The sequence below is a fragment of the Lupinus angustifolius genome, chromosome LG01 (assembly GCF_001865875.1).
Source record: "Lupinus angustifolius cultivar Tanjil chromosome LG01, LupAngTanjil_v1.0, whole genome shotgun sequence".
Lineage (NCBI taxonomy): Eukaryota > Viridiplantae > Streptophyta > Magnoliopsida > Fabales > Fabaceae > Lupinus > Lupinus angustifolius.
In genome coordinates, this window is record NC_032009.1 from 19,455,751 (window position 1) to 19,482,456 (window position 26,706).

Consider the following 26,706-nt stretch of genomic DNA (forward strand, 5'->3'; position numbering starts at 1 on the left):
TATACATATAAGTTATATTGGTTTATATGCTTATTAAAAATTATATATCATATAAATCATTTGTCTCAAATTTGAGAAAATTTAAACATCAATAAATATTTAATCAATTAGGTCAAAATTTCATACACTTTAGAGACACCTATTATATTAATTATAACGTAATTTAACCTAGTGTAAATTAAATGAGTTTCATCTTAATCAACAATCTCTCCATTACTTATAGAGTACATTAACCAAAATATATATAGACAAATGGAAGCATTGAAGTTGTAGCAATTTTGTTCAATATGTAAGTTATGATATCGTAAGAGTTTTTAACATTATTGACGTGTCACTCACAATTTATATTTTAATTATCAATGACTCTTAAATAAAAATAATATGTTAGATTGATTATGTAAAAAATACTAATATATCAAGTAGAAAGAAAATTGGATTTACAAAATTAATGTAATGAAAAATCTTATCTTAACATGTCTCATGGGAGGATGACATTTAGTTAAGATTTAATACATAGTATTTTTTACATTGTCAATAAAATATCCAACATTCATATATTAATTATTATTGACTCTCAAACAAAAATAATATAAATCAATAGTGAATAATATGTTGACAGTATAAAAACATTATACGATCAGTAGAAAGATTTTAAAATCTTAAGTTAATTGATAAGCACAAACAAACCTGACCTCACTTCATGTGCCAGACCTACCAACTATTGAGCCAAATTCAGAAAGTGTCTGAATAAGAAAATAATTCTTTAATATTTTGTTTTGCTGTATAATCATGCATAAGATAAAATCATGGATTTTATTCTAATATATTTTCCTAATTACAATCTCAATATTATAGTTTTTTTACATTTTATATTATTGGATTAAATCAATCATATTTATTTCTATCATCATAACAAATGCAATTGCGCTATCACATCAACAAAACATTAGATCAGTAATGTCCATACAAAAATCCAAATAAGTAAAATATCTGATTCCTAATAATAACATTCGTTCATACGAATAGTCAAAAAGGTTAATTACCTATTTAGAGTGAACATTGTTTAACTTTAAATACAGTGTCGTTGATTCAAGTGATACATGTTTGATTCCCCTTAAGCAAGAACTCAGGTTCGAGTCTTGTGGATGGAAAAAAATGTCCGCTGGAAGAGTTAGCCCCACGTACCTATGGATGTTTCCGTCTCGGACAGGATTGCCTCCAGTGCGAGGATACCGGCGAGAAACCAAATAAAAAATACAGTGAGTCATACAATAATTGTATCAATTGAGTGACACGTGTCACACACCAATAAGCCATGGAGCCCTTAATTATTAGATGCTATAAGTGTAAAAAGGGAATGTGGACGTAATTCCATCTAGATTCATACCTATTTGTGTCACTCATTTCTTCTATATAACATCCTTCTCCTTCTTTCATTGTAAGAGTGCATGAAACTATGTATGACTAGACATCATAGGATACATGTGTAACAACATAAGAGAGAGTTATTATGTTGAAGAAGAGTTTATTCTCAAAAGGGAAAAATGATGACCTTTATCATGTTATTCACAAGGTACCTTATGGAGATAGTCCTTATGTCAAAGCCAAACATGCTCAGGTATATACCCTTTTCCACATCAATTTCATTATCAGAATTACATAATAGAATAAAGTATCGTCTCATATAAGAAAATAACTTATTTCTTTAAACCATTTAAATAGTCACACACATGTTAGAAAATATCTTATTTTCTTTTATTATTACCACATTTTTCTTCTTTTAAGATGTTGAGTATTCTCTAACATACTCTCTATTTCATTAGAACAACTATAATGATTGCTCTTAAGGTTGTTCTTAACGGAATAAAAATATTATTGTTTTGTTCTTAATAGAATAAGAATATTTTTGTTTGATTCTTAAATAAGAATGATGAGAGAGAAATAAGAACAAAGAAAAATAACGAAAAATGTGAATGTTTGGTTAAGAATGAAATAGATTGTGACACCCAAATAAGAATAAGAATGATGTTTTATATTGTGAGAGGGAAAAGTAGATGTTATTGTTATTTGATGAGGTTGTAATAAATTATAAAATAATGTGTGACATCCAAATAAAAATGAAGGTGTTATTTCCGTTGTAATTGCTCTTACATATCCATAATTTATCCTATTTAATAGTTTAAATTGGATGACTTTTCAAACATCTGATAATATACAACAGATAAAATTAAGGGTCCCAGTTTTTAATTATAAATAAATAAAAATAATATTAAGATTAATTAATTATTGTTTACCTCATATTCTAATATTGAATTGACTAGTATTAGAGATTATTTGAACCCGATTAAATTGATGTATAAGCTAAGCAAAATCTTAGAATAGTCCAACTATTATGGTTGACAACAGTAAGCAAATATATAGTTCCTTGATTCTTTCTTGATACTAGATTCGGATCTGGAGCTTCTAAAGATTCAGAATTTATTCCAAATTAAAGTGGTCCTTTTATTTTTATTTTTGTTTTCTTTTTCATTTTTAGTTATTCATAATATCATATCAACCTTCATTTGTTTTTACTTCTCATTTTTTAACTATGAACAAAATTTCAAAATTAATATTGTACCATCCTTAAATTACACTTTTATCGCATAGTTTTTTCTGACTGAATAAATCAGTTCATCACTCATCGTTCATTTGTATAACTTTTTTCAATAATCAAGATGATAATTGTTGAAATTGTTTTTGTTTGAGTATAATTGATAGCATAATCTTAGTGCATAATAATTATTAATTAAAAATGCAAATGATTTCAGCTAGTAGACAAAGACCCTGAAACAGCAATAACATTGTTTTGGAAGGCTATAAATGTTGGAGATAAAGTGGATAGTGCCCTAAAAGACATGGCTGTTGTGATGAAGCAATTAGATAGAGCTGAAGAAGCTATTGAAGCAATCAAATCATTTAGACATCTTTGTTCTAAACATTCCCAAGAGTCACTTGATAATGTCCTTATTGACCTCTACAAGGTATATATGTCCTTCAATTCCTTATTCTATGTTAAGGATTTACTCAAGACTATAATAGTGTCCCAAAAGTGGTTCAAATGGTAGACCACTTGGTAACCGTCATAATCCTATCATATCATGGTGTGATACCAAATTAAAATGATACGGTTTCATTAAGTTGCAACACAACCACATCAGATCGCATTTGAATCGCATCGACCTATGTCGAATTCAAAAATAATTTTTTAATCGCAAAATAATTTACACTATGATTGTTGCCATCCAAATTGTAATGGTCACAATAATCGCAATCACAACTACAACTATAATTTAAAACACAAATCCCAACATACATATATAATAATAATTCCATCGTATTAATACTACTTTTGGGGAACTACTATGTTGTTCAATACTATTATCTATACATCTAAATATTGACACTATCATGATACTTGTCAGACATATATTTTATGTTATAAACCTGAAAAGTGTCGAGAATATGTGTATCTAATATACATAACATTTTTGTAATTTGTGTTTGTCTCATAAGGATATGTGAAATTTAATTGATAAGTTAGATAATTAAATGTAACTTCCCAGAAATGTGGAAGAGTGGAAGAGCAAATTGAATTGCTGAAGAGAAAACTAAGGTTGATATACCAAGGTGGGGCCTTTAATGGAAAACCTACTAAGACTGCTCGCTCTCATGGCAAGAAGTTTCAAGTATCCGTCAAGCAAGAATCTGCAAGATTATTGGTATATAACAATGCTGACTCAATTAAACATGAATGACGAATGATATATTGACAACGTAAAAAATGTCGACACGAACGATTATGCCGATTAAACTCTCTCTTTTTTAATTGACTACAGGGAAACTTGGGATGGGCCTATATGCAAAAAACAAACTACATGATGGCTGAGGTTGTGTTCAAGAAAGCCCAAATGATAGATTCAGATGCTAACAAGGCTTGTAACTTGGTCTTATGTCTCATAAAACAATCTCGTTTTGAAGAAGCAAGTTTGATTCTTGATGATGTTGTACAAGGAAAAATTAATGGGTCAAGTGATTCTAAATCAAGAAAAAGAGCTAATGAATTGCTTGAAGAATTGAATGATAAAATACCCCAACAAGAGTTTAGTGTAGATCTTTTGGGCCTTGATGATGGGCTTATGAAAGGGCTTGATCAAGTGTTAAATGCATTTGGGGGCTCAAATAGATCAAAAAGGCTTCCCATCTTTGAGGAAATCTCTTCATTTAGAGATCAATTAGCATGCTAATAGGAAGAGTGTAATATTTATGCACTGACAGTGTAAAGATATATACACGGTCAGTGCATCATTCATCCTTCATTTTGATTACTTTTTTATGAAGAGTCAATGAAGATGGAGAAAAAATAGTAGATGATGCAATGACAATGTAAAAAACTCTTATACCGAACCTTTGTTTTTTTTTTCTTCTTATGTTTAGTGTTTGTGTTTTACCTTTAGGTTTGTGTAAATAGAATGTGGGTTGTCTTGTATTTCTATGTTCTTTTTCTATTTAAAAGGGTATGGAAAATAGAATAAGACTTGCTTTTGTATCATGTATTCATTTATATATGACTTTGTTAATTATGACCTTATGGCTAATGATTAGTAATTGAAAAAGATAACTATGTATTGGAGAATGATGCCTTGACTAAGTTTTCCTATACAAACTTTTTTATTTAATTTGCTATTCCTTAACCATTTTAACAAAAGTCACCAATAAGGGATACAAATTATAGAGAAATGAAAATTAAGTTAGGTACTATTTAGGATATTTCTTCATTTTATGTGTAAGGAACTAATTCCTTTCAGGATGTGTGGTAGTTCTTCTAATAAGTTCACAAGAATTGAACATTTGACTTTTTGGTCATTCTAAAAATCTAAAAGGGGATTGCATCACTGGACAAACTTATTGTTAATAATAAAGTGGTTTATGTATTTAAATGCAAGATTATGCCAAATAAACTTCAAGAACCTATCAAAATAGGTAGTTGTGCTATATGGAATTTAAAATAAAAATTAGATTTAAATAAATAAATAAAAGATATTCCTCCACACCAAAATAAACAATATATACATAAGTTTTGAAATTTTTGAACGTCCGATAATTAAATTTTTTTCTTCAAACCACCATATACAAGCATCACATGTCATAAAAAAGATTTTTGCTATGTGTCGTTTTTAATGTAATTTTTTTCTTCTTCTAATTTTTTCCACTTAACACATGTTAATTTCATAGTGTTTATAGAGTTTAAAATATATGCAGATTAATATATAAATAATAGATAATTTACTAAAAATCTAAAAAATATTTATACTGTCAAGATATTAAATCTTTCTATATCATATTATATATCATTAACAAAGTTGACGGATTTTTTTGTTGGTATTATTAGGAGTATCCTCACCTTTTGATAAGAAATTAATATCTTTCAGGAATTGAACTCTTAACATTTTATTGTTCTAGAAATTTAACTGGACTTTACACCATTAGACTAACGCCGAATCGAGGGAAATAATATATTTGTTGGAAGACACACAAAAATATGTTTTAAAAAACAAACAATAAACAAAAATAAAAACATCTAGAAGGTCAAAGTAGGGTTTGTATTTGACCGAAAAATACAAAACAAAACCTTGACTCACTCACCAACCAACAATTGTTGTTAAATTGTCAGCAACAAACATTTTGGTTTTATTTGTTTAAACTCTTGACAACAATGAGTAACAACAAGGTTTTCACTTTGGCTGAAATCGCTCAACACAATAAATCCAATGATTGTTGGCTTCTTATTCGTGGAAAGGTATTGCAAAGTTTCATTCTTTCTCATTTTTCCTTTATGGGTTTTCAATTTCATAACCATTCTATCTTAAGGGATTTTTGAAATTGTGGTGTTTTTTTTATAGACCAAATTGTGTTAATTTTTAGCAGTGGTTTTATTATGTTACTTTGATGATAGCAGTGCTATTTTGATGCTTATAATTGCTTCTAAGGTACTAATTTATGGTTTTAATTGTATGTTATGTGAAGGGTATAGATATGATTTTTAGGCTTTTTCAGATCACAGTTTTTGAATTGTTAATTTTCACTTGTTGGCATGTTTTAGAATCATGATTCCATAATGAAATGTTAAAGCTTTTTACCACATTACAGAAATAAGACAAGGATTTATAAGTAGCTACTACCAAAGCCTTTCCGGGTTTTACCAGTAGGTGGGGTTGACTACATTGCGCTCTGTCGAAAAACTAAATCTTCGTAGAGGTTATTTAGATCTAAATTCTTTGTAATGGTTTTAGATTTTTTGATCTTATTCTACCTTTAATGAAAATTTGGTCTTGAAAAAGGAGGGTTGGTCTTGAAAAAAGGAGGTATTGAACTTTCAAGTTGTGCTTCTTTCCTTCAGTGTTGACTTTTTTAATCTAGAAATAAGTAAAATATAAACATGTTTTCTCATTTGTATTCTTTCAAGGTGAACATGTTTTATATTGAAATTGTGAATTGATTTTCTCAACCTTTATATTGTCGGTTTCCATGTCTTCTATACCCAATTTTAATGTCTTTCTCCATTGAAATAGTCATAAGATGTATGTAAGAATAGTTGGTAATTGTTTCATGTCGTCATTGTTCATGATCATATCTGTTGAGCATAGTCACATAATTCGCTTATACCTCCTGCGTACCACAAACCAGTTCGTGAGAACCGTTTCGCGGTTCTTATGCGTTCTAAAAAGCAGTGGGTTACGAACCAGTATGGTAAGGCGTGACTCAGAAGAAGCGGAACACATAGAAGAGAAGAGAGCAAAAGCATAACATTTATCCATACTCGTACTGAAGAAAACCACATATTTTATGCTGGGGAGTAATGAACCATGTTGTGCCTTTGTGACTTAAAAACGGTCATTGTGCCATTTTGTAGATTTGAATGTTTGAGATTAAATGGATTCAATGCCATTGTACCATGTTGTGTACTTGCCTCTTATCGGTATCTTCCTTTACCTTATGAAAATTTTCTGGAACAGGTTTATAATGTGACGAAGTTCTTAAACGACCACCCTGGTGGTGATGATGTCCTGTTGTCTTCCACAGGTATCCAGCATTGTTTCCGAATTCCGACTGCATCTAATTATTCATACTTCATAGTCTCACGAAAGTGACATGTTCGTAAACGCCTTCTGATAGCTACAACCATATCTTTACAGGTAAAGATGCAACTGATGATTTCGATGATGTTGGTCACAGTTCTAGCGCCGAAGCCATGCTGGAAGAGTTCTATGTCGGAGACATTGATACATCAACCATCTCTTCCAATGTTAACAACAACGCTTCTCCAAATCAGCCTCACTATAATCAGGACAAAACACCACAGTTCATCATCAACCTCCTCCAGTTTCTAATTCCCTTGTTTATCTTGGGTTTGGCATTCGCCGTTCGTTTCTACACCAAATCGGCATAATCATTTGATCTGCAAGAGAGCTTGAGTATAGGAATGTGCAATAATATGTTAATGTTGAAAACCCCTTGCTCTTTTCATTCTTTTTGAACTATAGTTATGAGGGGTTGCGAATATATGTTAGTGTGATATGCTGTTAAATTTTACATTGTCTTTCACAATTGACATGCTTCAGGAACATTTTCTGCATTTCAAACTTTTGAAACTTAATTGATTCTTGATAAACTAGTTGAAAATAATATATGTTGGAAGCATATTATTGTTTGGATCCATTTTCATGATCTCTTTTGGTAAAGAATTAGATGAGCATGCTAGTGATCTTGTAGCCTAATGATTATGTTCTATAGGCAAAGTTTTTATTTCTTTAGGCCAGGGGGACCGTGTAGTGCGAGGATCGGGCGGTCCTACCCATCTGATCGTTAACTAGACTTGAAAACGGCGCTGATTTGTAGTCTTAATCAAATATGCTTTGAACTGAGGAAATTCCGGTTCGATTGTGCTAAATCCGTTTAAATTGGAATGATCCGGAAAGTAAACTGAACGTTTCAGTTAAAATAAAATAAAAATAGAACATTGCTTTTTATGTTGTTTTACTCAGGTTAAAAAAGATGGAGATACATTAACTTAATATAATTGTATATAATTATTAATTATAAAATTTTTGCGTTTATATATAATTATATATGAAATTATCCGATCCAATTGGACAGTTTAATCTTTAAACGGATTAAACCTAATACAAAATTCTTCAGGTGTAATGTGAAGTGTTTTAGATGATACAACAATTGAACCTTAATATAAATAATTTCATGTTTGATGGATACAAAAGTAATATTGTAATTATTATTCACTAAATCTTCTTAATTAATTCAATCTTTAGGTAACTTTAAATATTGAACCATTCAACTTTTAATATTTTTAATAAGATGTGGGTTATCAACAAGCCATTATATTATTGAGTGTAATATCTATACATTGTCGATGTAAAATGACTATATCAATGATAATTAGATATGAATAATATATGACACAGTAACATAGGACACAACTTGTAACATACATATACGTTTATACATATGATATATAGTCAAACAAAGCTAACACAACAATCAAAAAGCTAGCATATACTTCTTTGAAGCGACACTTGTTGGGAGGGGTAGCCACGAACAATTACGAAAGAGATTAGTTCCTTACCCAAAAAGATAAGAATACCCTTAGTAGTATAAAAAAAACTAACACTTTTTACCTATTCTGTGCTAGCACAAGTTCTATCAATCACCTTTGAATCTGTTCTTTGAGAATTCTTTGAGGGAGAACTTGATCCTCTTGAAGAACTATGTCCAAATAAGCTAAGCTTACCAATTCTTTTAGAAAAAGAACTCATAAATTTACGCGAACCGGACTTCGCCATGTCTCTCTTCATACAAACATGGTCCCTCTCTAGATCATTTAGTCTCATTCTTAGTCGAGCCAACTCGAGTTTTAGCTCACGGTTTTCTCTTCTCAATGACGCATAGTTGTCCCTCGGTGACATTGCTGCACTTAATGCACCGCTGCTTATGCGCCACGACTGATGCATAGTTGGCTTGTGCTCATCTTCGCCGTAAGAACTAGACAAAGAATTTCGAAGTCTTAATTGTTCGAAATATAGAACTTGCACTATTGATTGAAGAGGAAGGCGCTCATTTTGTGCAGCATGTGCTCCAGCTTCTTGAGAAAGCTTTTGGAAATCGATCAATTTCGATAGTTTCTTCTTGTCAAGATCTGATAAACTTGTATGAGCCTGAAAATGCAGTTACAATAAGCATCAACATTAAAATGAAGAGACAAATTTATAAGTCACATGGAAGGTTTTGAGAATAGATAGTTATATTAAACAAATCATATTTATAACATAAAGTTTGATTAGCTTAGAAAAGTTTATGAATGATAGGTAAATTTTACTCCATACCCTCCTTAAAGTTGTTACTGCAAATTGCAAATTGTTGCATACTTCATCAAGCAAAGATAATAAAACATACTTTTAAGTAAATATCGATTGCTCGATATAGTCCATCGTGAACGGTTCGTGCATGTGTTGGTAAGGTTTCTGCGATGATCAGAAACTTGGAGAGCTTCAGGTTTGCATCAGGGGCTATTTCGGCAAGGTAGTTGTCCACTAATCTCGCCACTTTAACTAATGCAGTTTGGGAGGGTGAATGAGGGCTAGAAGATTCAAAGACAGAAGCATCGTCTAAATCGTCATCACTATCTTCCTGCTGACAGAAGTTAACCAAAATCCGATGAACTGTGTCAACGTCGAATAAGGTATCGCCCACATGCTTGAAAGATGGAATCAAAATATCATCAAGCGTTGCAATATCTAGTTGTGATCCAATCCTTCTTTCTAAGTCGTGTCGGGAAGCAATTGTGCAATCAAGCATCACTGCACTTCTTAGAAGTCCGAAGAGGAAACTGATCGGAACAACGTGTTTCTCAACGGGCAAAAGGCTAACAATTGTCTCAACCACAAGCTTTTCATGTGAAGTGGAATTTGAATCAAGTTTAGTCTGGCTAGATGGATTCCACAAGGTAGATTTCTTTGTCAACTCTTTCTCTGCATAACTCACAAGAGAAGCACCAATACTCTCGGGATGAACCCCGCGACATTTCATGGCCGATATGACTCTTTGATACATGTCAATTCTTATAACAGAAAGATCCTCTATCCACCAATCACCATCACATTTGGCTTGTCTACTCATGTGTAACCTCCCTGAGCTGCTATACTCTAATCTAGAGAAACTCGAAGCTATTTGCTCTGCGCAAGTTTTTGAGGCTATTGCATCGATGCAGCGGCTAACTACTTTTAATTCATCAGCAAGAGAAAGTAGGCTTTCGCATTGTTTCAAGACTTCAACACACATTTCAAGATTCTTGCAAACAATACTATCAAGATATTCCTCGGCGCGTGAGCCAAGATTGTCTTTTGAGAAATCTTCGGTCATTTCTAGGTACTCAGAAACACAACATAGCTGAGCAACATTTGCGGGTGTAATCTCGAAGTTGATACCATAACAAAATTTAGCTGCTAGCTCAAAGCATTCAGCACCTCCTGGTAGATTAAGAAGCTCAACTCTTGAGATATCAGAATCCCTATGTTCTGCTACTAACCTCCGAATTCGCCCACTTCGCGAAACAAGAGGAAACTTCGGACAAAAGTAATACAAATTAGAACAATGATGAGGGAAACTTGTGCATAATTTTTATCATCACACTATTAAGTCTCATAATAAAATCAAACTAAGTAGGTACTTGCCTTGTGCAATGAAAATGTTACTCCATTCACTTCTATAGTTATATCACTTGGCACATCCCGAAAAATCCTACAAAAGATTAATGATCAAATCAAAAGAAATGATTACACAAAGCAAAAACAACTCAATGCCCATGATCAAGTTTTTAAATCTGCACTCGTGACCACAACCGCAAGCCACGATGCTAAAGTTTAGGAAGTCTTCGAAATCGTATTTTCGTGCAATTTTCATATACACCCTACTACCATAATTTAAAACCTTGCCCATGATAGTAATAAAATAGACAACAAAAACAACATATGAACAAAAAGAAACTCACCCTACAAGTAAAAATTCTTATTTTTACTACAAATACAAGAAAAACTCAACAAGACAACAACCTTGAACTTCAACAAACACAAGCATGCAAAACTCAAAACATAAAAAACATGAAACAAACCATTCATTGCATCTTTGGTGGGCACTGTTGGCCAAGGAAAACTGGTGCTGATGGTGTTGATGCTTGTGAGTACGGTCCATAGAGAATGAGGAGTGAAATGAAAGGGTAAAAGTATAGTAATAGTGGGTTTAAGGAAGTGAAGAAAGAGATAGAGACTAAGTTTTTGTTGAAGAAGTTCCTTAGCCATTTTAGTTGAATGCATAGATTGCAATTGTCCAGAGAAGTGGACCTGTCTTTATGTGGGTCATACTTTGTTTCTCAATGTAATCAAGCTAAATATGCACGCCTCAATCAACACATTTGTCTACTCAGATAAAGGAGTTTCCCTCTACTAGTGGAACTAATCCCTTTCAGGGTTCGTGGATATTACTCTCAAAAATCGAATCTTTAACTTTTTGCTAGACCAACATCTTGTTGGTTCATATAAAGGAGTTGTAATGTGATAATATCTCTGATACTGATATATCTTCCTATAAAATTAGTTATAGATCCTCGTAACTAACATATATTACTCGTAAATAAATTATTAATGAATAAAATATTATATTGTGAGTAATTTTTGTCATAAATTGAAAAAGTGGGACTAATATATTATACTCTAGAATTTAGATTATTCAAATTTGTATGCCTATTACTTTATTCCTAAGATTAATGAAATTAACATGAATAATAACTTTGTCAATTTTATATAATTTACTAATATAAGGACAAAATTAACATATACATGCATGTTTATATGCAGGCTGTCATGCTTATATGTTAAAAACATAGCATGATAGTCTTGTTTTTTAGTATATAAAATTTCAATTGTATCCTTTTCTTTATCTATTACTATTCCACATGTAAAGAGACAATGTTTTTGCAATTAATCTCTTATAAATTTTTTTTTGTTAATGATAATACTCAGCAATAGTATATTGAAGAAAAGATTTGGGCAATATTGTCAATATATAATATATTGATCTCTTTGTGTTTGAGGTGACATAGTGGGTACTATTATTTTTTAGTGTAAAATATATAAATAGTTAGTATAAAGATTTATACATAGATATTATATTATCTACCATTTATTTAGATTATTTTTTCTGATAAGTCAACACCGACTGAACATCAATAATATGTAAAACTCATACATTGACATATATCTTTTTCTTTTATTTTTTCTGGTTATGTGCTTTTCATATTTCCTATTGGTTACTTAAAAGCAAAAGAAGGGACAATGGTTTTTTTATCATTAAGGCAAAAGAAGGGACAATGGCTTTTTATATTTCCTATTGGTTACTTAAAAGCAAAAAAGTAAAAAAAATATTGATCCAAGGAACATAAATGAAAGGCAGACCAAAAGTTGTTAAACCTGCTTTTCACAGTTTTTGTCATATTACCCATTATTTCTAAAAATCATTCTATGTTCAGTTTGTCATATTGTTTTTTTTAATTATGTAAGGTTCTAATTTGATTTATCTAAAATATCTTCTAGTATAAAAATATAAGTTGTTTCTTTCGGTCATTAAAATTATATTATGTGTCATATTTAATTATTTTCTACAAAAATATTTTTAAAACTAGATAAAATAGTATATGTGTCATTCTTTTACTAGATGGAGAAGATAAATTATCTACCGTATGATGAGATAAGTATGACTAATTTGATTAATTTGACTTATATTTTTATATTTTTTAGATTTTAAAATTGTTTTGTGCCCATTAAATTTTTTGAGAAATGGAAATACATCATTACTCCTTATTTATTTTGTTATTTCCATCTTCATCTTGGACAAAAAGGATGTAGTAAAGTTTAATGAACAAAGTTGCAATCCCTTTTGCTCCAAATTTCATCATTATGTTTTTGAGCAAATAATGATGCTTTGTCACCAAGGTTTGAATTCATTTTTTATTTGATTTTTTATGGACTCAAAGAGATAACAATGTGCTTTAATCATCACAAGAATTATGCCTTTTATTTATTAGTAAAAGATCAATGTAATATTTATATATTGATGTAAAGATTTATACACAATTAATATATTATTAATCATTTATTTATATTTTTTTGAATAGTCAATAATTACTATAGATAACTTGAAGTAGAGTAGAGGGAGGAAGAAGTGTCATCTTGAGAATTTATCCTATATTAATTTATCATATCTAGCCTTGGTATAATGATGTAAATCTCCGTTGGATTTTAGAGTTGAAAGTTCGATTCTTGAGAGTGATATTTATTGAAAGGAACAACTACGAATCTAAAAAAAGATTAATTTTTTACCAAAAGTGTGAAGCGATACTTTTAGTAGTACCAATTTTTTTAATCATATCTTATAAAGAATTATCCATTTTGAATTATCCTTTGATAATCAGATCATTGTGTCTATTCTTTATTTTGGAATGATATTCATCCATGTCTTGAATTATGAATTGATCCTTTTTAGGTACATAATTATGAATTGATCCTTTTTTAGGTACATAATTATGAATTAATCATACACCATGTTAATATTGAATATGAGTAAATATTTTTATGGGAAGTGATCCACTTATTCCAAGAGTAAATGGAAAAAAAACTACTTCATATCTTAACCATTGATTATAGGAAAATCAATGGTTAAAATTTACTCACTAATTCAAACTATTAGATTTCTCTGTACTAATTCAAATCATTGGAAAGTAAATAATTAACATATGAATGGTAGATGATTTACTAAAGTGTAAAAAACACTTATAATATCATCCACATATTAAATCCTTTAAGATTATGATGTTATGGTTAAACTATTCTATTAACTACTAAAAATGTATTGGTCTATTGATGTCATATATGATTAGTTTCTTAGTCACAAAATGAGGATACTCTTAATGGTACAAATAAAAAATTAGTATATTAAAAAATCCAAACTCTTTCAGCTTGTAGGATTGAATCTAATATTTTTGTCATAATATGATATTATTTTTTTGGATAAGAAATTAATTATTTTTGATATTGAGGTTGTTACTAACAATAAAAATAGATCACATTAATTGCATTTTGTCGAGCTTGATGAATATGTTGAAATCCATAATGGTTACACTACTACCATTGTAGAAGAAAATCAAGCGAATCATGGAGTGGCTTAGACGCAACCTTTCAAGAACTTCAACAATTTCCAAAACCCTAAATCCCCAATCACAATCACAATCAAAATCAAAATCAAAATCAAAATCCAAACAAAATGAAGAAGAAGAAGAAGAATGCATATATGGGATTACTCAACAATTAATCAACCACGTCAAGTCCTTCACCCTTGAAACTTTTAAGAATTTCCCTCTCCAAGGTTCACCTTTTTTAATTTTCTCAATATTTTGCTCTTTTTTAATTTTTAATTTTTTGATCTTGTTCATTCATTTGGTTTAAAGATTGTGTTTTTACGTTGTTATACAGATGAATATGAAGAAAGTGAATCAACTTCAACCAAAGTTCTAAAGGATCTCTCTCAGTGGCAAGAGAAACATGCAATCCTCATTCTCTCAAGAGTCAAGGTTTGTTTTCAATTTTGTTTCTTTGGATTAGTTCAGAATTATACATTTCTCATAAATTAATTTTTCGGAATCACTCGGTGTAATGGTAATGTAATGTTGATGTCGACTGACTTGGAGATCATTGGTTCAAATCCCGGAAACAGTCTATCCACTTACGGGGTAAGGCTCTGTAAGCCTATCATCCCCAAACTCCACCACTAAGGTGGGAGCCTCACATAATGAGGCGCTCTTTGCTTCTGAGTTAAAGGGTTATTCATGCCTAAAATTATATGTAGTTTATTGTAGGTAGCTCCCTAACTGTGAAATGTGAATGTAACAAATAATGAGAGTGTGTTTATAAGAGCATAATATCATGAGATTTTAAAGCCTTGAAGCTGCTGCACATTTTTTTAGAGTTTGGACATCATTTTCCCGTAAGATTCCCTGAAAGTTGAGGTTGAGGGAGTTAGTTGATTAGGCAATACAAATGGAGACTGTGCGAAATTGGAATCTAATAGCTAGGAAAATATATTAGAGTAGCAAGCCTATAGTCATAAGAACTATTTACACACCGTGATTCAGTAGATTGCAGTGTGCAAGGCATTGCACCCATCCCTTGCCGAGTCAGCAGTGGTAGTTAGGAAGTTAGGATTTCGGTTATTCAAATACCATGCCGCAACTGTAATCAATAAGTTAAAGAAATAAACACTTTAGTTTCTCTACTCTCTCCTTCAATTAGCTTCTCTCGATTTCCTTTTGCTTTACATAATAAGTCTTTGTTGATTTCTTAAATGACTTTATAATTGATGTTTGAAGTCATAAAATTGTCTCAGATGTAAATCTTTATCTGTACTCCTAGATATAAAGTAAGTTTTTAATCATTATTGCCATGAGTTGTGTGCTTGATCAGAGAAGCTTTCAATATATTTCGCTGCTTTTATTCTTAGCTTTATCAACTCTTTCTGGTAATGGTAGGTTCTCCTTGAGTGCTGTCGCTGGTGCCTATTTGCATGTGCGTATAACCCACTTTTTGATTTAACTTATTCTAAAAGACTATTGATGCTAATAATCTTATAGCAGGGCGTGACGGGAATGGAAAAATAAAAGCAGTACCATACTACCATTAGCATTTTAAGCTATTCTTGTTTGATTATATTCCAGGAAATTGCTCAACTGAGATTTGTACTCTGTCCCCGCCATTTAAAGGAAAAGCAATTTTGGAAAATATACTTTAAGCTTGCCAGGAGTCATGTTTTCGAGTAAGTTTTGTAAATTCTTGCTAATTATTGCATGACAATGTTTACAAATGAAAAGTGAAGTTCCCCATGTGAAACTCTTCAAAATATTGTGTTTAATAGAACTGGATCAGACTAAATATTGTAAGAGATGAATTTTATTGCTAAGGTCATCTCTGGATTTGGTCTGAGTAATACAGAATCCGGAGGAAGAGTGCATGAACCTCAAGTATGCAGTTACAAAGTTTTTCCGAATTTGTCTTTCTTTGTTCCTCTCTCCTCATATTTTGTGCACACACAATTGTAATGCTCACACTTGCACATACTGCACATCAAATCAACAAAGAGTGGAAGAAAAGGTCTATGGTATATTTTGACGAAATATGACCCCCATTTGTTTCTAATCAGATATGAGCTACGCGCTATACAACAGGAGAAACTGAAAAGGATGGCAACGGAAGATGAGAAATCTTCAGATAACAATCCTAATGAAATTGAAATGGCAGAAGCAAAACCTGGTTGTTTTATAGAGTCCCTTCCACCGTCATAGAATGAAAGCATGTGTTTTGGTTGGTAGCATGAATAGAACAGGTATTAATTTCTTTTATGATGAAACAGTATTAAATTTGAAGATTTAAAAATGCATTCTTTTAGTAGATATTGTTTTGAAGCTAAATTCAAGTATTAGCTGTCAACTTGTACCTATTGAGTTTAGTTGATTCTTGACATATTTGCAGACAGACAATTCTGGATCTTTACAAAAAACTAAAGATGGTTCTTCGGCATAGAAGCAAATTACTTCTGTCACTGAAATGTTCGAAACCCCAGGCAAAATCAATTTACCGATCCAAAAAAGTTCGCAACTGAATCACTCTGCTACACAACTCGGTCTGCCTTGATTCTGTTGAACATGCTGTCATTGACAAAAAGAAAATTGTAAAATTCGGTATTGTTTGGTTTCTGATATTTCTCCTATCTCCTCATTCCTATCTTGGTAGACCAAAAAAAAAAACTGGTAAACATACGTTGGATCAACGGATAGTATGACTACAGTGGTTCTGGACATGGCATGAACAAAAATGTTTGAGAATTGTTTTCCCACAGTTTATTTGTTAGAATGTTCTAATATGAGGGTAAGACTTGCATGGAGACGTATGAATAATCGATATTGTTTATGTTCATTGAACACTATTAGACATGTGTCCTTCCAAGTCTTGCCTCTAATATGATTAAGGTTTGTAGTAATGATAGCCATACATTATTTGAAGAATGTATATAGTTTGATCTAGTTAAATGAAATTGATATTGCCACTAAAGGGGGTCTTTTAACAGGTTGTTGGCAAAGAGGGATTGGGCCGGGATACAAGGACAGGAACTCTAAGGGACAGAGGATCCGGAGTCCTTTAACAGTTGGTAACTCTTGATTACATTGACAGCATATTACCAGAAAATGTGTTTCTTAGATCAAAGAGATGCTTTGAACTTATTCATTCTTCCTGAGACTTCTTTTGTAATACCCTGCCTTGAATTCTGGGTTGAGATTGAAATTGAAGTGGAAACAAATTTTAGTGTTAAAAAACTTTAACTTAATAAAATCAATTTTGAAAAAATCTAAAAAACAATAGTCCAAATAATTGAGTTGGAAAAATGCAATACAAAAGACTGTTGATGGAGTTAAACAAATAAGAGTCTTTTAGAGTATTATCACTTTTATAAATTAATCGATTATTTAGAACAATAGATTGTTATGTTATAAAAATAAATTAAATAAATAAACACTCTAATAAAAAAATTAATATATGACAAATTGTACAGGGTTGAAAATATTTCTCATTAATCAATATCACAACAAAATTCCAGACTAAAAATTATCCAATATTTTTCTCTTAAATCACAACCTATTAAGAACAAATAAATAAATTCTAATATTGGTGATGTCATTGATTCACAATATTAGAATATGGGTCATATTAGACCAGGGTGAATATGAAATAGCAGACAAGCCCAAACATGAAAAACAATATAACCATGCCGAAAATAAAAAATATACAAGAAAAAGATACGAAATTCAATTTTATCCTGGTTTACTCTCATTTTTTAAAATGAGAGTAAACCGAGATACAAAAGGTGATTGCAAAATCAAGTGTTCTAACTTTTAACTTATGCAATCACCTTTTGTATCTTGCTCGCTCATGTTGCCGTGAATGAAAACTGTATTGGATGCAAAATATGTAAGGGCTACATGCAGAGATTTTGAGTATGTTGTCTTCATTTAAATTTGAATATTATTTAATTATTGTATAGTGTATATATCATAAGAATAAAGTATCTCATAATATAAAGAGGTAAGTTATCTCATTCAGCCACTAAAATTATAATATATCATATTTAATCATTTTCTACAAAAGTATTTCTAAAAACTAAACAAAATAGTATACGTCATATTCTTAGTGGTTGGAGGATATAAGTTATCTTTTGTTATGCTTTATTCTCTCATATTATTATCATAACTCCAAAATGCACATTTGAATCATAAAATTTCACATGACATAATGATCTTTCTAATAAACCTTGTCAAGAAAGGGTTCAACATACTTATTTCTTTAGGCATACATTGGATAATGAAAACTGCTCCAGATTGTATTATTTTGAATATTTTCATACCAATTACTCTACACATTTTCATATCTCTAGTAAACTCTTAGGATATGTACATTTTCACATCAATATAGCTAAATATAAGCAAGTAGATACCTGCATCTAATGTCAAGTTGCCTGAATATAAATGCCAATATGCTCAACTTAGGAATGTCAATATGGATCAAACAGAAGATCAAGGGGTTTTGAGTTCGATTTTTAAGTTGGTGACTTCAATCATTCAAGTCATCTTCTTCATCATCTTCATCATCAACCCGAGTCAGTTCTTCGGGTATAAATTCTACATTCCATGAAGACTCTTGTCCAAATAACTGTTCCCTAACTATCCCATAACCTTGTATGAGCTGGAATTTGTGTTCCGGGGTGTGCTGCTGATTGAAACGGCCTGGACGCTTTGAGCGGGTGTTATAGCAATCGCCACAAAGATCAAAACCAATCATCTCCTTACAGTCCATGCATCTATATCTATCCCCAATTATCGGATACATCTGTACACAAGCCAAAGACATTACCACACTGCAGATAAATAGAAGCAGAAAATATAGGCTCTGATATACAAAATAAAAAGAAAATTGGTGACAAGAGTATCATCCCTTAATTTGCTAAAGCTAAAGGACAGAAAATGAACGATAACATGTGCGAGGCGAGGATACGGAATCTGATATCTAATACCACTGAATAATAGGCTTTAAACAGAAAGCAACTGCTACGTAAAACCATATAGATCAACTTTAAAATGTTGAAATCAGTGATGAGACAAATATCTCTGAAAGCACTAGTGATAGTGATCATCTCAAAGCACACTGAATAAGTACAACTATTCGCAAACTAAGCATTGTAAGTTGACATTTGCATCGGAGAGCCAAGATGTGAAAAGTGGCCACAGAAAATGACCACCACCTATCTGGGTCAGTGAAACAAAGACGAGATGAAGTATATGCCTTCCTAGCATTCAACATACTCATTTTCATCTCACAAATCCAATGAGAGAAAAAGAAAAATACAAAGCAACATGTCAAATAAAATGCAAGATATGAAGCAGAGGCTTTTACCCCGCAAAAATCACAACCAACTCCTGAATGAACTTTCAAACCAGGATCAGACCTCCACCATCCTATCTTCTCACCTTTACTATTATCCAGTGAACCTGAAAGAAGACGATACATGATAATTAGAACAAACATGAGTGAAATGAGAGAACAGTATCGGAGAAATACCAGAGTACATAAGGTCAGTTTTTCTATAATTGTTTCTCCTGAAGTTTCTTTGATAATTAAAGAGAGATAAAATTAATATCTTTAAGACCAAAACAATTATAATGCATCAAGAGAACCTGCTCCAAAGAGACATGACATGACACACCCTATCTTAAGCTAGTACTCCAAGCAGATTGTTTCAAAGGAAATCATTTAAAAATTTCTCATTAATGAGAAATCTGTTGTTTTACTATATGTTTATCCTAAACAATTGAAAGCCCTTCAAAAAATGTCAAAAGTATCAAATTTCATTCTACTCATTGTAGATGTCATTGTTACACTCTAAATATTTGGTTTCTTTTACAATTAGATTTTTCATATAACATATTTTATATAGACCATGGCTGGTTAGCTTTCTTCATGCAAATAAAAAATAAAATGGCAATGTGAACTTTTTTTGGCACATGGCTATGTAAAGTTTAACATAAATAATGTGCCATATGCTATATCTTCCATTAGCCAAAAATAAAAGGAGATTTTGAAATACATGGTAAAGGCGGTAAAGACTAGAGAGGAAAACATTGATATTGGCAGATTACTACTGAATAAGAAAGTCCAACATTAGGATTTGTGGGCTCATCCACTTAAAACATTATTCAAATTTATTTGATTTTATTATCAATAAAACTTATGACAATTACAAAAGGACATAAAGTGCAATTCCTATATAAATTGAATATTAATAAACTATGAAGTTATTTGAATATATTTCATATTCTGCCTAATATCACCTACACAGTGAACATTCACTTAACTTCGCTGAGCCCCAACAATAATGATGAAGAAAAATTACAAAATGTGAATATTCTCACCTAAATAGTGAACTTCATGGGATTAATAATTGATTCTTATGTTCAAATTATCATCAAATAATATACCCCTTTTGTATGGTGTAAAAACAAAGACAAACAAGGCCGGGTAATCTATTAAACAAAACAAGTGTGATTCAGGCAAACCTTCGAGAAAGTCAATGTAATTCACTCTATAATCTATGCTAGTCGATTTCCTAGAAAGACTCGATGGGCAGAAATGAAATAGCATAAGGCTTGAAATCCTAATCCAAAATCACATAAGCTAGCTGAAGACTTAAGCTAGGAGCTGAAAGATAAACCCGATAAGCTAGCTGATATTAGAGAACAGAATGAGGGAAGAGACAAAAATTAACTGAACTAGTTATTAGAGTTGGTAGTACAATAGGTGACTGGTTTCTATTTATAGAAGACCAGGAGCCTTAGTGGTGTGACAATTGTCATCATCTAAACTAAGCATAAGCCTAACTCCATTACAAAGCCAATACAGAAGGCACTGGTAATACCAGCAAGCTACCAAATCATATCATGAACGTAATTAGGATTACATATATGATTATCAAATCATGTCATGTATGTGATTAGGATTAAATATATGATAATCATATCATGTATGGACTCTTCTACTATAAATAGAAAAGGCTGAATCCATACAAATCACTCAAGCAATTCACATAAACAAGTTGTCCCTTACAAGTTGGTAACGGAGTTGTGTAAGATCAGTGATTCATCAATTGGAGGAAGAGGTAGTACTTGAGAAATGGACTTTGAGGTCACTGAAGTACTTAAGTAAGGAGTATCCTCAAAGAAGGTAATATCAACTAACATGTAGACCCGATTAGTGAAGGATTGTAACACCAGTAACCCTTTTGAATGGAGGAATAACCAAGAAATATACAGTTGATTGAACGGGCTAACAACTTATCTTGACCCGGAGATAAGTCATGCACAAAACAAGTACAGCCAAAAACACAGGGAGGAACCTTAAAAGGGATCCAAAAACACAGGGCGGAACCTTATCTCCATATTCACCATGTTAAAGAATGCAGCCAGATCTTGATACCATGAACAAGATATGAGAAAGGCAATATTATTTCTCTTCAATTCTCAACTCAGAGGTTACAATATATAGAAAAAGGGAATAAATAAAATGTCCCTACAAATCAGCTATATAAAAAACTGCTACAGCACTCTCGCTGCATTGTATTTATAACTAAGAAATCAACTTGCATGTTGGGATTTTGTCCATCAAACAGTTTTAATTAAATTCTTTGTCCAGAAAACTTTCAATGCATTGTCCTTAGATTCTATATTTCTCTTCCAGTTTCATTACTCAAACATGTAAAACCATAAGCATGTAAGATATTATAAAACATTTTTAGAGGAAGTATGAAATATATACATGTATTGGAATGATTTGACCATAACAGCAGGCTTCAAGATATTAAAACGTGTCTTGAAAAATTAGTACACGAAGATACATACAAGATGTGGTATCAGGTTTGACTTTGAGTTGGCTAAGTTGAACTGCATCTCTTCGCTTTGCATACTGTTCTGGAAATTGTTCCTCCAAAAAGTGATCAAGTGCCAAGCAAACTTTTGGAAATCCTTTTGGATGTTGACTTTGACAGACTTCACATTTAAGCACTTCAACAGCTAAGTTGACGAGGCAAGTTTCACAGTATACTGTAGAGAATGAGGCAGATGTGCAATAAAAAGACAATCAAGTTTTCCACTACTGATGATCTTAATCTGTTATAAATGAGAGAAAACTTATATGAAACGAAGTACCATGACCACAATTGAGAACAACAGGACGAAAGAGCAGTTGCTTGCATGTCATACACATCACATCTGCAACTGATATTCGCTGTTGCTGATCATCCTCATCCTGAGGCAAGTTTTCTCCTTCAACAGGAATCCTAATAACTTCCTGTGTTCTCTCGAAAGAGTGCTCAGGATAGAGGGTACCTTTATCTCCTTCATGAGTTGCAGACTCTGATTTCTCCATGCATTCGAAAGATTCCACACTCATATTTACAGTAGTGCAGGAAGGCAAACATTTAGCTTGTGATTCACATGTATAAGCATCAAATTGAGGGGAGAAAAGGCCTGATTTCTTTTCTTCCTCTGGAACAGTGAAATGAACAATTATTGTCAAACTTTGCCCAATAATGTAGACAAGGGATTACTTCTCATTTATGATAAAAGCAATTTTAAGGGAGGATAAAACTCACAAGGGGTACACAAGAAGTACCAAGAATTATGAAAATACGAACAAAAAATCACACACTGGGATACTAGGTATCTATATAAAATGAGGGGGGAAAATTAAAAACACAGAACAGCAGAAACTTATCCATGCATATTTTGCATCAGTAGTTCCAAATAATTCTATCTTGGGATTAACATTTTTCATTTTCACTTCACATGCAGTGGGTCTAGAAATTCCTTTGTGCTGTTTCCCAAGAAAAACCTTCCTAACAACTGAACTCTTAATGCAAGAGAGTAGACAATCGTTTTTATCAGCAAAGTAGTCAGAAAGAAGAGTGTCTCAATCCACTCTTTCAGCAAGTTTATTATAGTAGACAAAAGGAAAAACATCTACCAATGTTTCAAAAGGTGACCAAAAGAGTATTAAGTATTAACAAGCATTCATATCAACAAATTAAATCGAGAGGTTCATCTTTTGTCTCTGACTATGTTGAATAGATTATTACCATAGGAGTAGATTAATTCAAGAGCATTAAATCGATGAATTATAATGTAGAGTTTAAGTCACTGGCACTAGAAACTAGTAGAATATGACAAAAAAATAAAGAAACACAATTTTGTAAGAGAATGCAGAAACTAGTGACAGAATCATGTCTTATGCACCCGACCAAGTTTCAAGCCCCACATCTTCCTCTTTCTACCAAAAAATTATGGTATGTGTAAATCACAAAAGGATCCTAAGTTTAGCTTGTCTAGCACAGTAGATAAAAAGAAAACCTTTTGAAACAATTGTAAATATCAAATAACTACAAACCCTCCACTCTCTCAACCTTACTTATAGTGAAATATCACACAAAATGCTTTCAAAGAGACAACTGTAAAAGGCACATGCACATGTATGTTTCAATATGCTAATGCAAAAGCCCTTAGAAAGAGAAGCATACCAAGCATCCGATTTTCCCTTCTCTTGTAAGCATCAGGATAGATCTTAAAAAGCAAAAAGTGAAGCATTTGACAGATTGTAGGAAAGTAATAATACGAATTCCTACAAATTGGGCAATGAGACTCACGCAGACCGTCCATTGATTTATGGACACACCAGAAACAGGATACATGACCACAAGCTATAAACAAAAAAAAAGTAAAAATTTATCAAACAACAGTATTAAAATTATTAAATGTGTCTATATAAAATTATTGTCCCTTACATAGTACAATGGGCTTGTATAAGAGATCCCTGCATTGTAAATGTAAATGTAAGTCAAATTTAGCAAAGGACAGTTTGATAAAGAAAATAAGATAGCTTATACACCAACTTAAGAAGACATGATAATCTAAAACAACTTAAGCCTGTTAAGACCACAGAATAAAAGTTCCAAAAACAAGAAGCACATTCACTAAAATCTTAGTGTTAAAGTAAAACATTAAATTTGCAGTATGTATAAAATATCACCCAGACTTGACAAAACTACAAAGCTCAAGCTCAGCTTAGTTCTCCTTCCTCTACTAATTACATCTATAGAATTTAAAATTAATAAGATTCCACCTTCAACAATCACTATTCTATTGAAATTTCAGATATAAAATGCATCCATACCAGCTTCAGATTACCAAAAAAGGAAAATAAAATAAATAAAAGAGTAAAGACCCACAGATTTTCGCGAATGCAGTTCAAAATAGTCTATATGCTAAAATGACTAATTTCGCATAGAACAAATTGGTACATACAAAAAATTGTACACGTAATAAAAGAAACTGACTTAACATTGTTTACTCTTTACATCAACTCAAATAATGAAAAAATTGTTTTTGCTTATTTAATAAACTAAGGGTTTGTCACCACTAAGCACATTAGATTATAAAAAAAACTTATAAACCAAGTAAAATTTTGTCCGTGTTACTTATAAACCAATCATAAATTAGATTAGTGATATCCTCCGACAAAATTCATCTACAAATTCTCCTACACCATACGAAAACATATGTGTCACTCGTAAATCAATCATCAATAAACAAAGTTTACTTTTCGAGGATTCGGAGGAGTACATATATAATCATACATACATATATACACATATAAACATAATCTAAAAACACAATTTCACAGTAAAATTTAATCTACTGCTTAATAAGGTGTTTTTCTTTGCTCTCTTCAATTTCGAAGCAAAAAAAATGAATAAAACAAAAAAAAATTATAGATAGTATAAAGGAGAGTATAGTTACAGGCAAACACAGCAAACGAAGGATTCGAAGATATTTTGATGTTCGTTTTCGTCATCGATCGTTTCGTAATTCTCCATTCTTTCGAAGATCGGCAACAAAGTGGTGAAATTCAGTTCAATTTCTCATAACACGTTTTATATACTTTTACATTTCTGTTAATGTTAGGTTAAAATTAAACCACTTTGGGTTTTAATTATTTTTTCAATAAATATGGACTATAAGATATTTTACATTATTATTGCTTAATTCATTGATAAGTTGTATAAATTAATAATGAATAATATAATCAAAATGACATTTGGTTATCTAATTTTAGTGGTTATTTTAGAAGTGGTTCTTCTATCTAAGTCGAATTTTTGGTCATTGAGCATGGTCTCGAGTTAATTTGAAGAGTTATTGTCTTAAAGTCATTCATATTATTACCGAGAATGTACAGATTCATAATATTTGTGGGCTGCTTAGGGAGAATTATCTACAGAGAAGGGAATATGATGGTGGATTACATATCTAAGCTTAATATGAGATATAAAGAGTAATATAATGAGGAAGACATTTGGTTATCTGGTTTTATTCGTCATTTTAGAAGTGATTTTTCTATCTAAGTCGAACTCTTGGTTATCGAGTTAACTTGGAAGTTGGGTTATTGACACGTTACATTGGAGAGTGATTATCTTTAAGTCATTCATGTCATTATCGAGATTGTACAGAATTGCTTGGATCACATTATCAGTGTATTTCATAACATTTGTGGCTGCTTAGGAGGAATTAGAATGTTCGTCTTCGGTATATCTACAGGGAAGAGAATATAATGACATATTACATGTATGCTTAATATGGGGATATGAGAAGGACTTGAAAATCCAAGGCTCTCAAGCCAGTCTGCAAATGGACTTTTCACACTTGTTGTAGTTGCTTTCTTTTTGTTTTTTAATTCCCATGTAAAAGAAAAATATATTTTTATATCAACAAGGCTTATATATTACACTATTAAGATTGTGATAATATATATTATTTTTTATTGCTGAGGTCAAGTTAATGGTGGAGGGCTTTGTAACACAGTAATTTATATAGTGGGCTTTTTCGTTTTTTTAAAGTAACTAACACTTTACTAAAAATAACAACTTTTTGTTAAAAGTTATTTGCTAATAGTGATTTTGATTCTGTATAATTAGCGGCCACTTTAATTTGTATAAGATAAAACTATAGTTTAATTCTGAAAAAAGTATATTATGACAATTAGTTTAACTTTTGACAAAAAAACTGAATTGATTAATGGGATATATTTTCAATGATTAAACATATAATTTTAGCTCATTATCAATGTTGTGAAATCTGAGTCAAACAATAAATCGGAAGAAGTTTCATATTAGATTTAACCGGTTCAAACAGTTAAACCTTTTGTCTGACCGGGTGATTTCATACATAATTAATAATTTTTATCTATAAATATATAATTATATATAAATATAAAATTTTATTTAATTAATAATCATGTATAATTACATTAAAGTAATATCTCTTCATTTTTTGTGCCGGAGTAAAACAAAAGATTAGAGTATTGTTCCATTTTTTTAATTTTTAAGTGAACCGTTCGACTTACT

The 26,706-nt window shown here is 31.3% G+C and overlaps 5 protein-coding genes across 7 annotated transcripts; 3 read left to right on the forward strand and 2 right to left on the reverse strand.

Moving 5' to 3' along the window:
• On the forward strand, nt 1,456–4,466 carry LOC109351631 (protein SULFUR DEFICIENCY-INDUCED 1-like). Its single transcript, XM_019593160.1, has 4 exons — nt 1,456–1,618; nt 2,811–3,023; nt 3,606–3,761; nt 3,879–4,466. Exons 1-4 carry the CDS (start codon nt 1,511–1,513, stop codon nt 4,284–4,286), a joined length of 885 nt encoding a protein of 294 aa, XP_019448705.1. The 5' UTR covers nt 1,456–1,510; the 3' UTR covers nt 4,287–4,466.
• LOC109351655 (cytochrome b5-like) lies at nt 5,702–7,756 on the forward strand. The gene is made up of 3 exons (XM_019593197.1): nt 5,702–5,839; nt 7,056–7,122; nt 7,236–7,756. Exons 1-3 carry the CDS (start codon nt 5,756–5,758, stop codon nt 7,487–7,489), a joined length of 405 nt encoding a protein of 134 aa, XP_019448742.1. The 5' UTR covers nt 5,702–5,755; the 3' UTR covers nt 7,490–7,756.
• Nucleotides 8,707–11,535, reverse strand: LOC109351616 (BTB/POZ domain-containing protein At5g48800-like). The gene is made up of 4 exons (XM_019593133.1): nt 11,222–11,535; nt 10,785–10,851; nt 9,508–10,674; nt 8,707–9,269 (listed from the first exon to the last, which is right to left on the reverse strand). The coding sequence occupies exons 1-4, from the start codon at nt 11,299–11,301 to the stop codon at nt 8,733–8,735; spliced, it is 1,851 nt and encodes a 616-aa protein (XP_019448678.1). The 5' UTR covers nt 11,302–11,535; the 3' UTR covers nt 8,707–8,732.
• Nucleotides 14,272–17,212, forward strand: LOC109351637. 3 transcript variants are annotated; one of them, XM_019593178.1, is made up of 5 exons: nt 14,272–14,526; nt 14,634–14,731; nt 15,872–15,969; nt 16,354–16,536; nt 16,683–17,212. In XM_019593178.1, exons 1-4 carry the CDS (start codon nt 14,316–14,318, stop codon nt 16,493–16,495), a joined length of 549 nt encoding a protein of 182 aa, XP_019448723.1. In that variant the 5' UTR covers nt 14,272–14,315; the 3' UTR covers nt 16,496–16,536; nt 16,683–17,212. The 3 variants fall into 3 exon arrangements, with proteins under 3 accessions (XP_019448723.1, XP_019448716.1, XP_019448732.1); XM_019593171.1 differs by having other exon boundaries at nt 16,687–17,212; XM_019593187.1 differs by having other exon boundaries at nt 16,354–16,526; nt 16,681–17,212.
• On the reverse strand, nt 18,724–25,232 carry LOC109351623 (E3 ubiquitin-protein ligase PRT1). Its single transcript, XM_019593146.1, has 7 exons — nt 25,106–25,232; nt 24,091–24,119; nt 23,827–24,006; nt 22,460–22,798; nt 22,154–22,354; nt 19,656–19,750; nt 18,724–19,091 (listed from the first exon to the last, which is right to left on the reverse strand). The coding sequence occupies exons 1-7, from the start codon at nt 25,180–25,182 to the stop codon at nt 18,816–18,818; spliced, it is 1,197 nt and encodes a 398-aa protein (XP_019448691.1). The 5' UTR covers nt 25,183–25,232; the 3' UTR covers nt 18,724–18,815.

Excerpts from the sequence above, each read along its gene's own strand:
- LOC109351631 (XM_019593160.1), top strand. The coding sequence starts at position 1,511 with ATGTTGAAGAAGAGTTTATTCTCAAAAGGGAAAAATGATGACCTTTAT. Across the intron at positions 3,024-3,605 it reads TCCTTATTGACCTCTACAAG|AAATGTGGAAGAGTGGAAGA; the intron begins GTATATATGTCC and ends GTAACTTCCCAG. Across the intron at positions 3,762-3,878 it reads AAGAATCTGCAAGATTATTG|GGAAACTTGGGATGGGCCTA; the intron begins GTATATAACAAT and ends AATTGACTACAG.
- LOC109351655 (XM_019593197.1), top strand. The coding sequence starts at position 5,756 with ATGAGTAACAACAAGGTTTTCACTTTGGCTGAAATCGCTCAACACAAT. Across the intron at positions 5,840-7,055 it reads GGCTTCTTATTCGTGGAAAG|GTTTATAATGTGACGAAGTT; the intron begins GTATTGCAAAGT and ends TTTCTGGAACAG. Across the intron at positions 7,123-7,235 it reads TGTCCTGTTGTCTTCCACAG|GTAAAGATGCAACTGATGAT; the intron begins GTATCCAGCATT and ends ATATCTTTACAG.
- LOC109351616 (XM_019593133.1), bottom strand. The coding sequence starts at position 11,301 with ATGGACCGTACTCACAAGCATCAACACCATCAGCACCAGTTTTCCTTG. Across the intron at positions 10,852-11,221 it reads CACCAAAGATGCAATGAATG|GATTTTTCGGGATGTGCCAA; the intron begins GTTTGTTTCATG and ends AATCTTTTGTAG. Across the intron at positions 10,675-10,784 it reads TAACATTTTCATTGCACAAG|TTTCCTCTTGTTTCGCGAAG; the intron begins GCAAGTACCTAC and ends TTTTGTCCGAAG.
- LOC109351637 (XM_019593178.1), top strand. The coding sequence starts at position 14,316 with ATGGAGTGGCTTAGACGCAACCTTTCAAGAACTTCAACAATTTCCAAA. Across the intron at positions 14,732-15,871 it reads TCATTCTCTCAAGAGTCAAG|GAAATTGCTCAACTGAGATT; the intron begins GTTTGTTTTCAA and ends ATTATATTCCAG. Across the intron at positions 15,970-16,353 it reads GCCAGGAGTCATGTTTTCGA|ATATGAGCTACGCGCTATAC; the intron begins GTAAGTTTTGTA and ends GTTTCTAATCAG.
- LOC109351623 (XM_019593146.1), bottom strand. The coding sequence starts at position 25,182 with ATGGAGAATTACGAAACGATCGATGACGAAAACGAACATCAAAATATC. Across the intron at positions 22,799-23,826 it reads AAGGGAAAATCGGATGCTTG|AGGAAGAAAAGAAATCAGGC; the intron begins GTATGCTTCTCT and ends TCACTGTTCCAG. Across the intron at positions 19,751-22,153 it reads CAAACCTGATACCACATCTT|GTTCACTGGATAATAGTAAA; the intron begins GTATGTATCTTC and ends GTCTTCTTTCAG.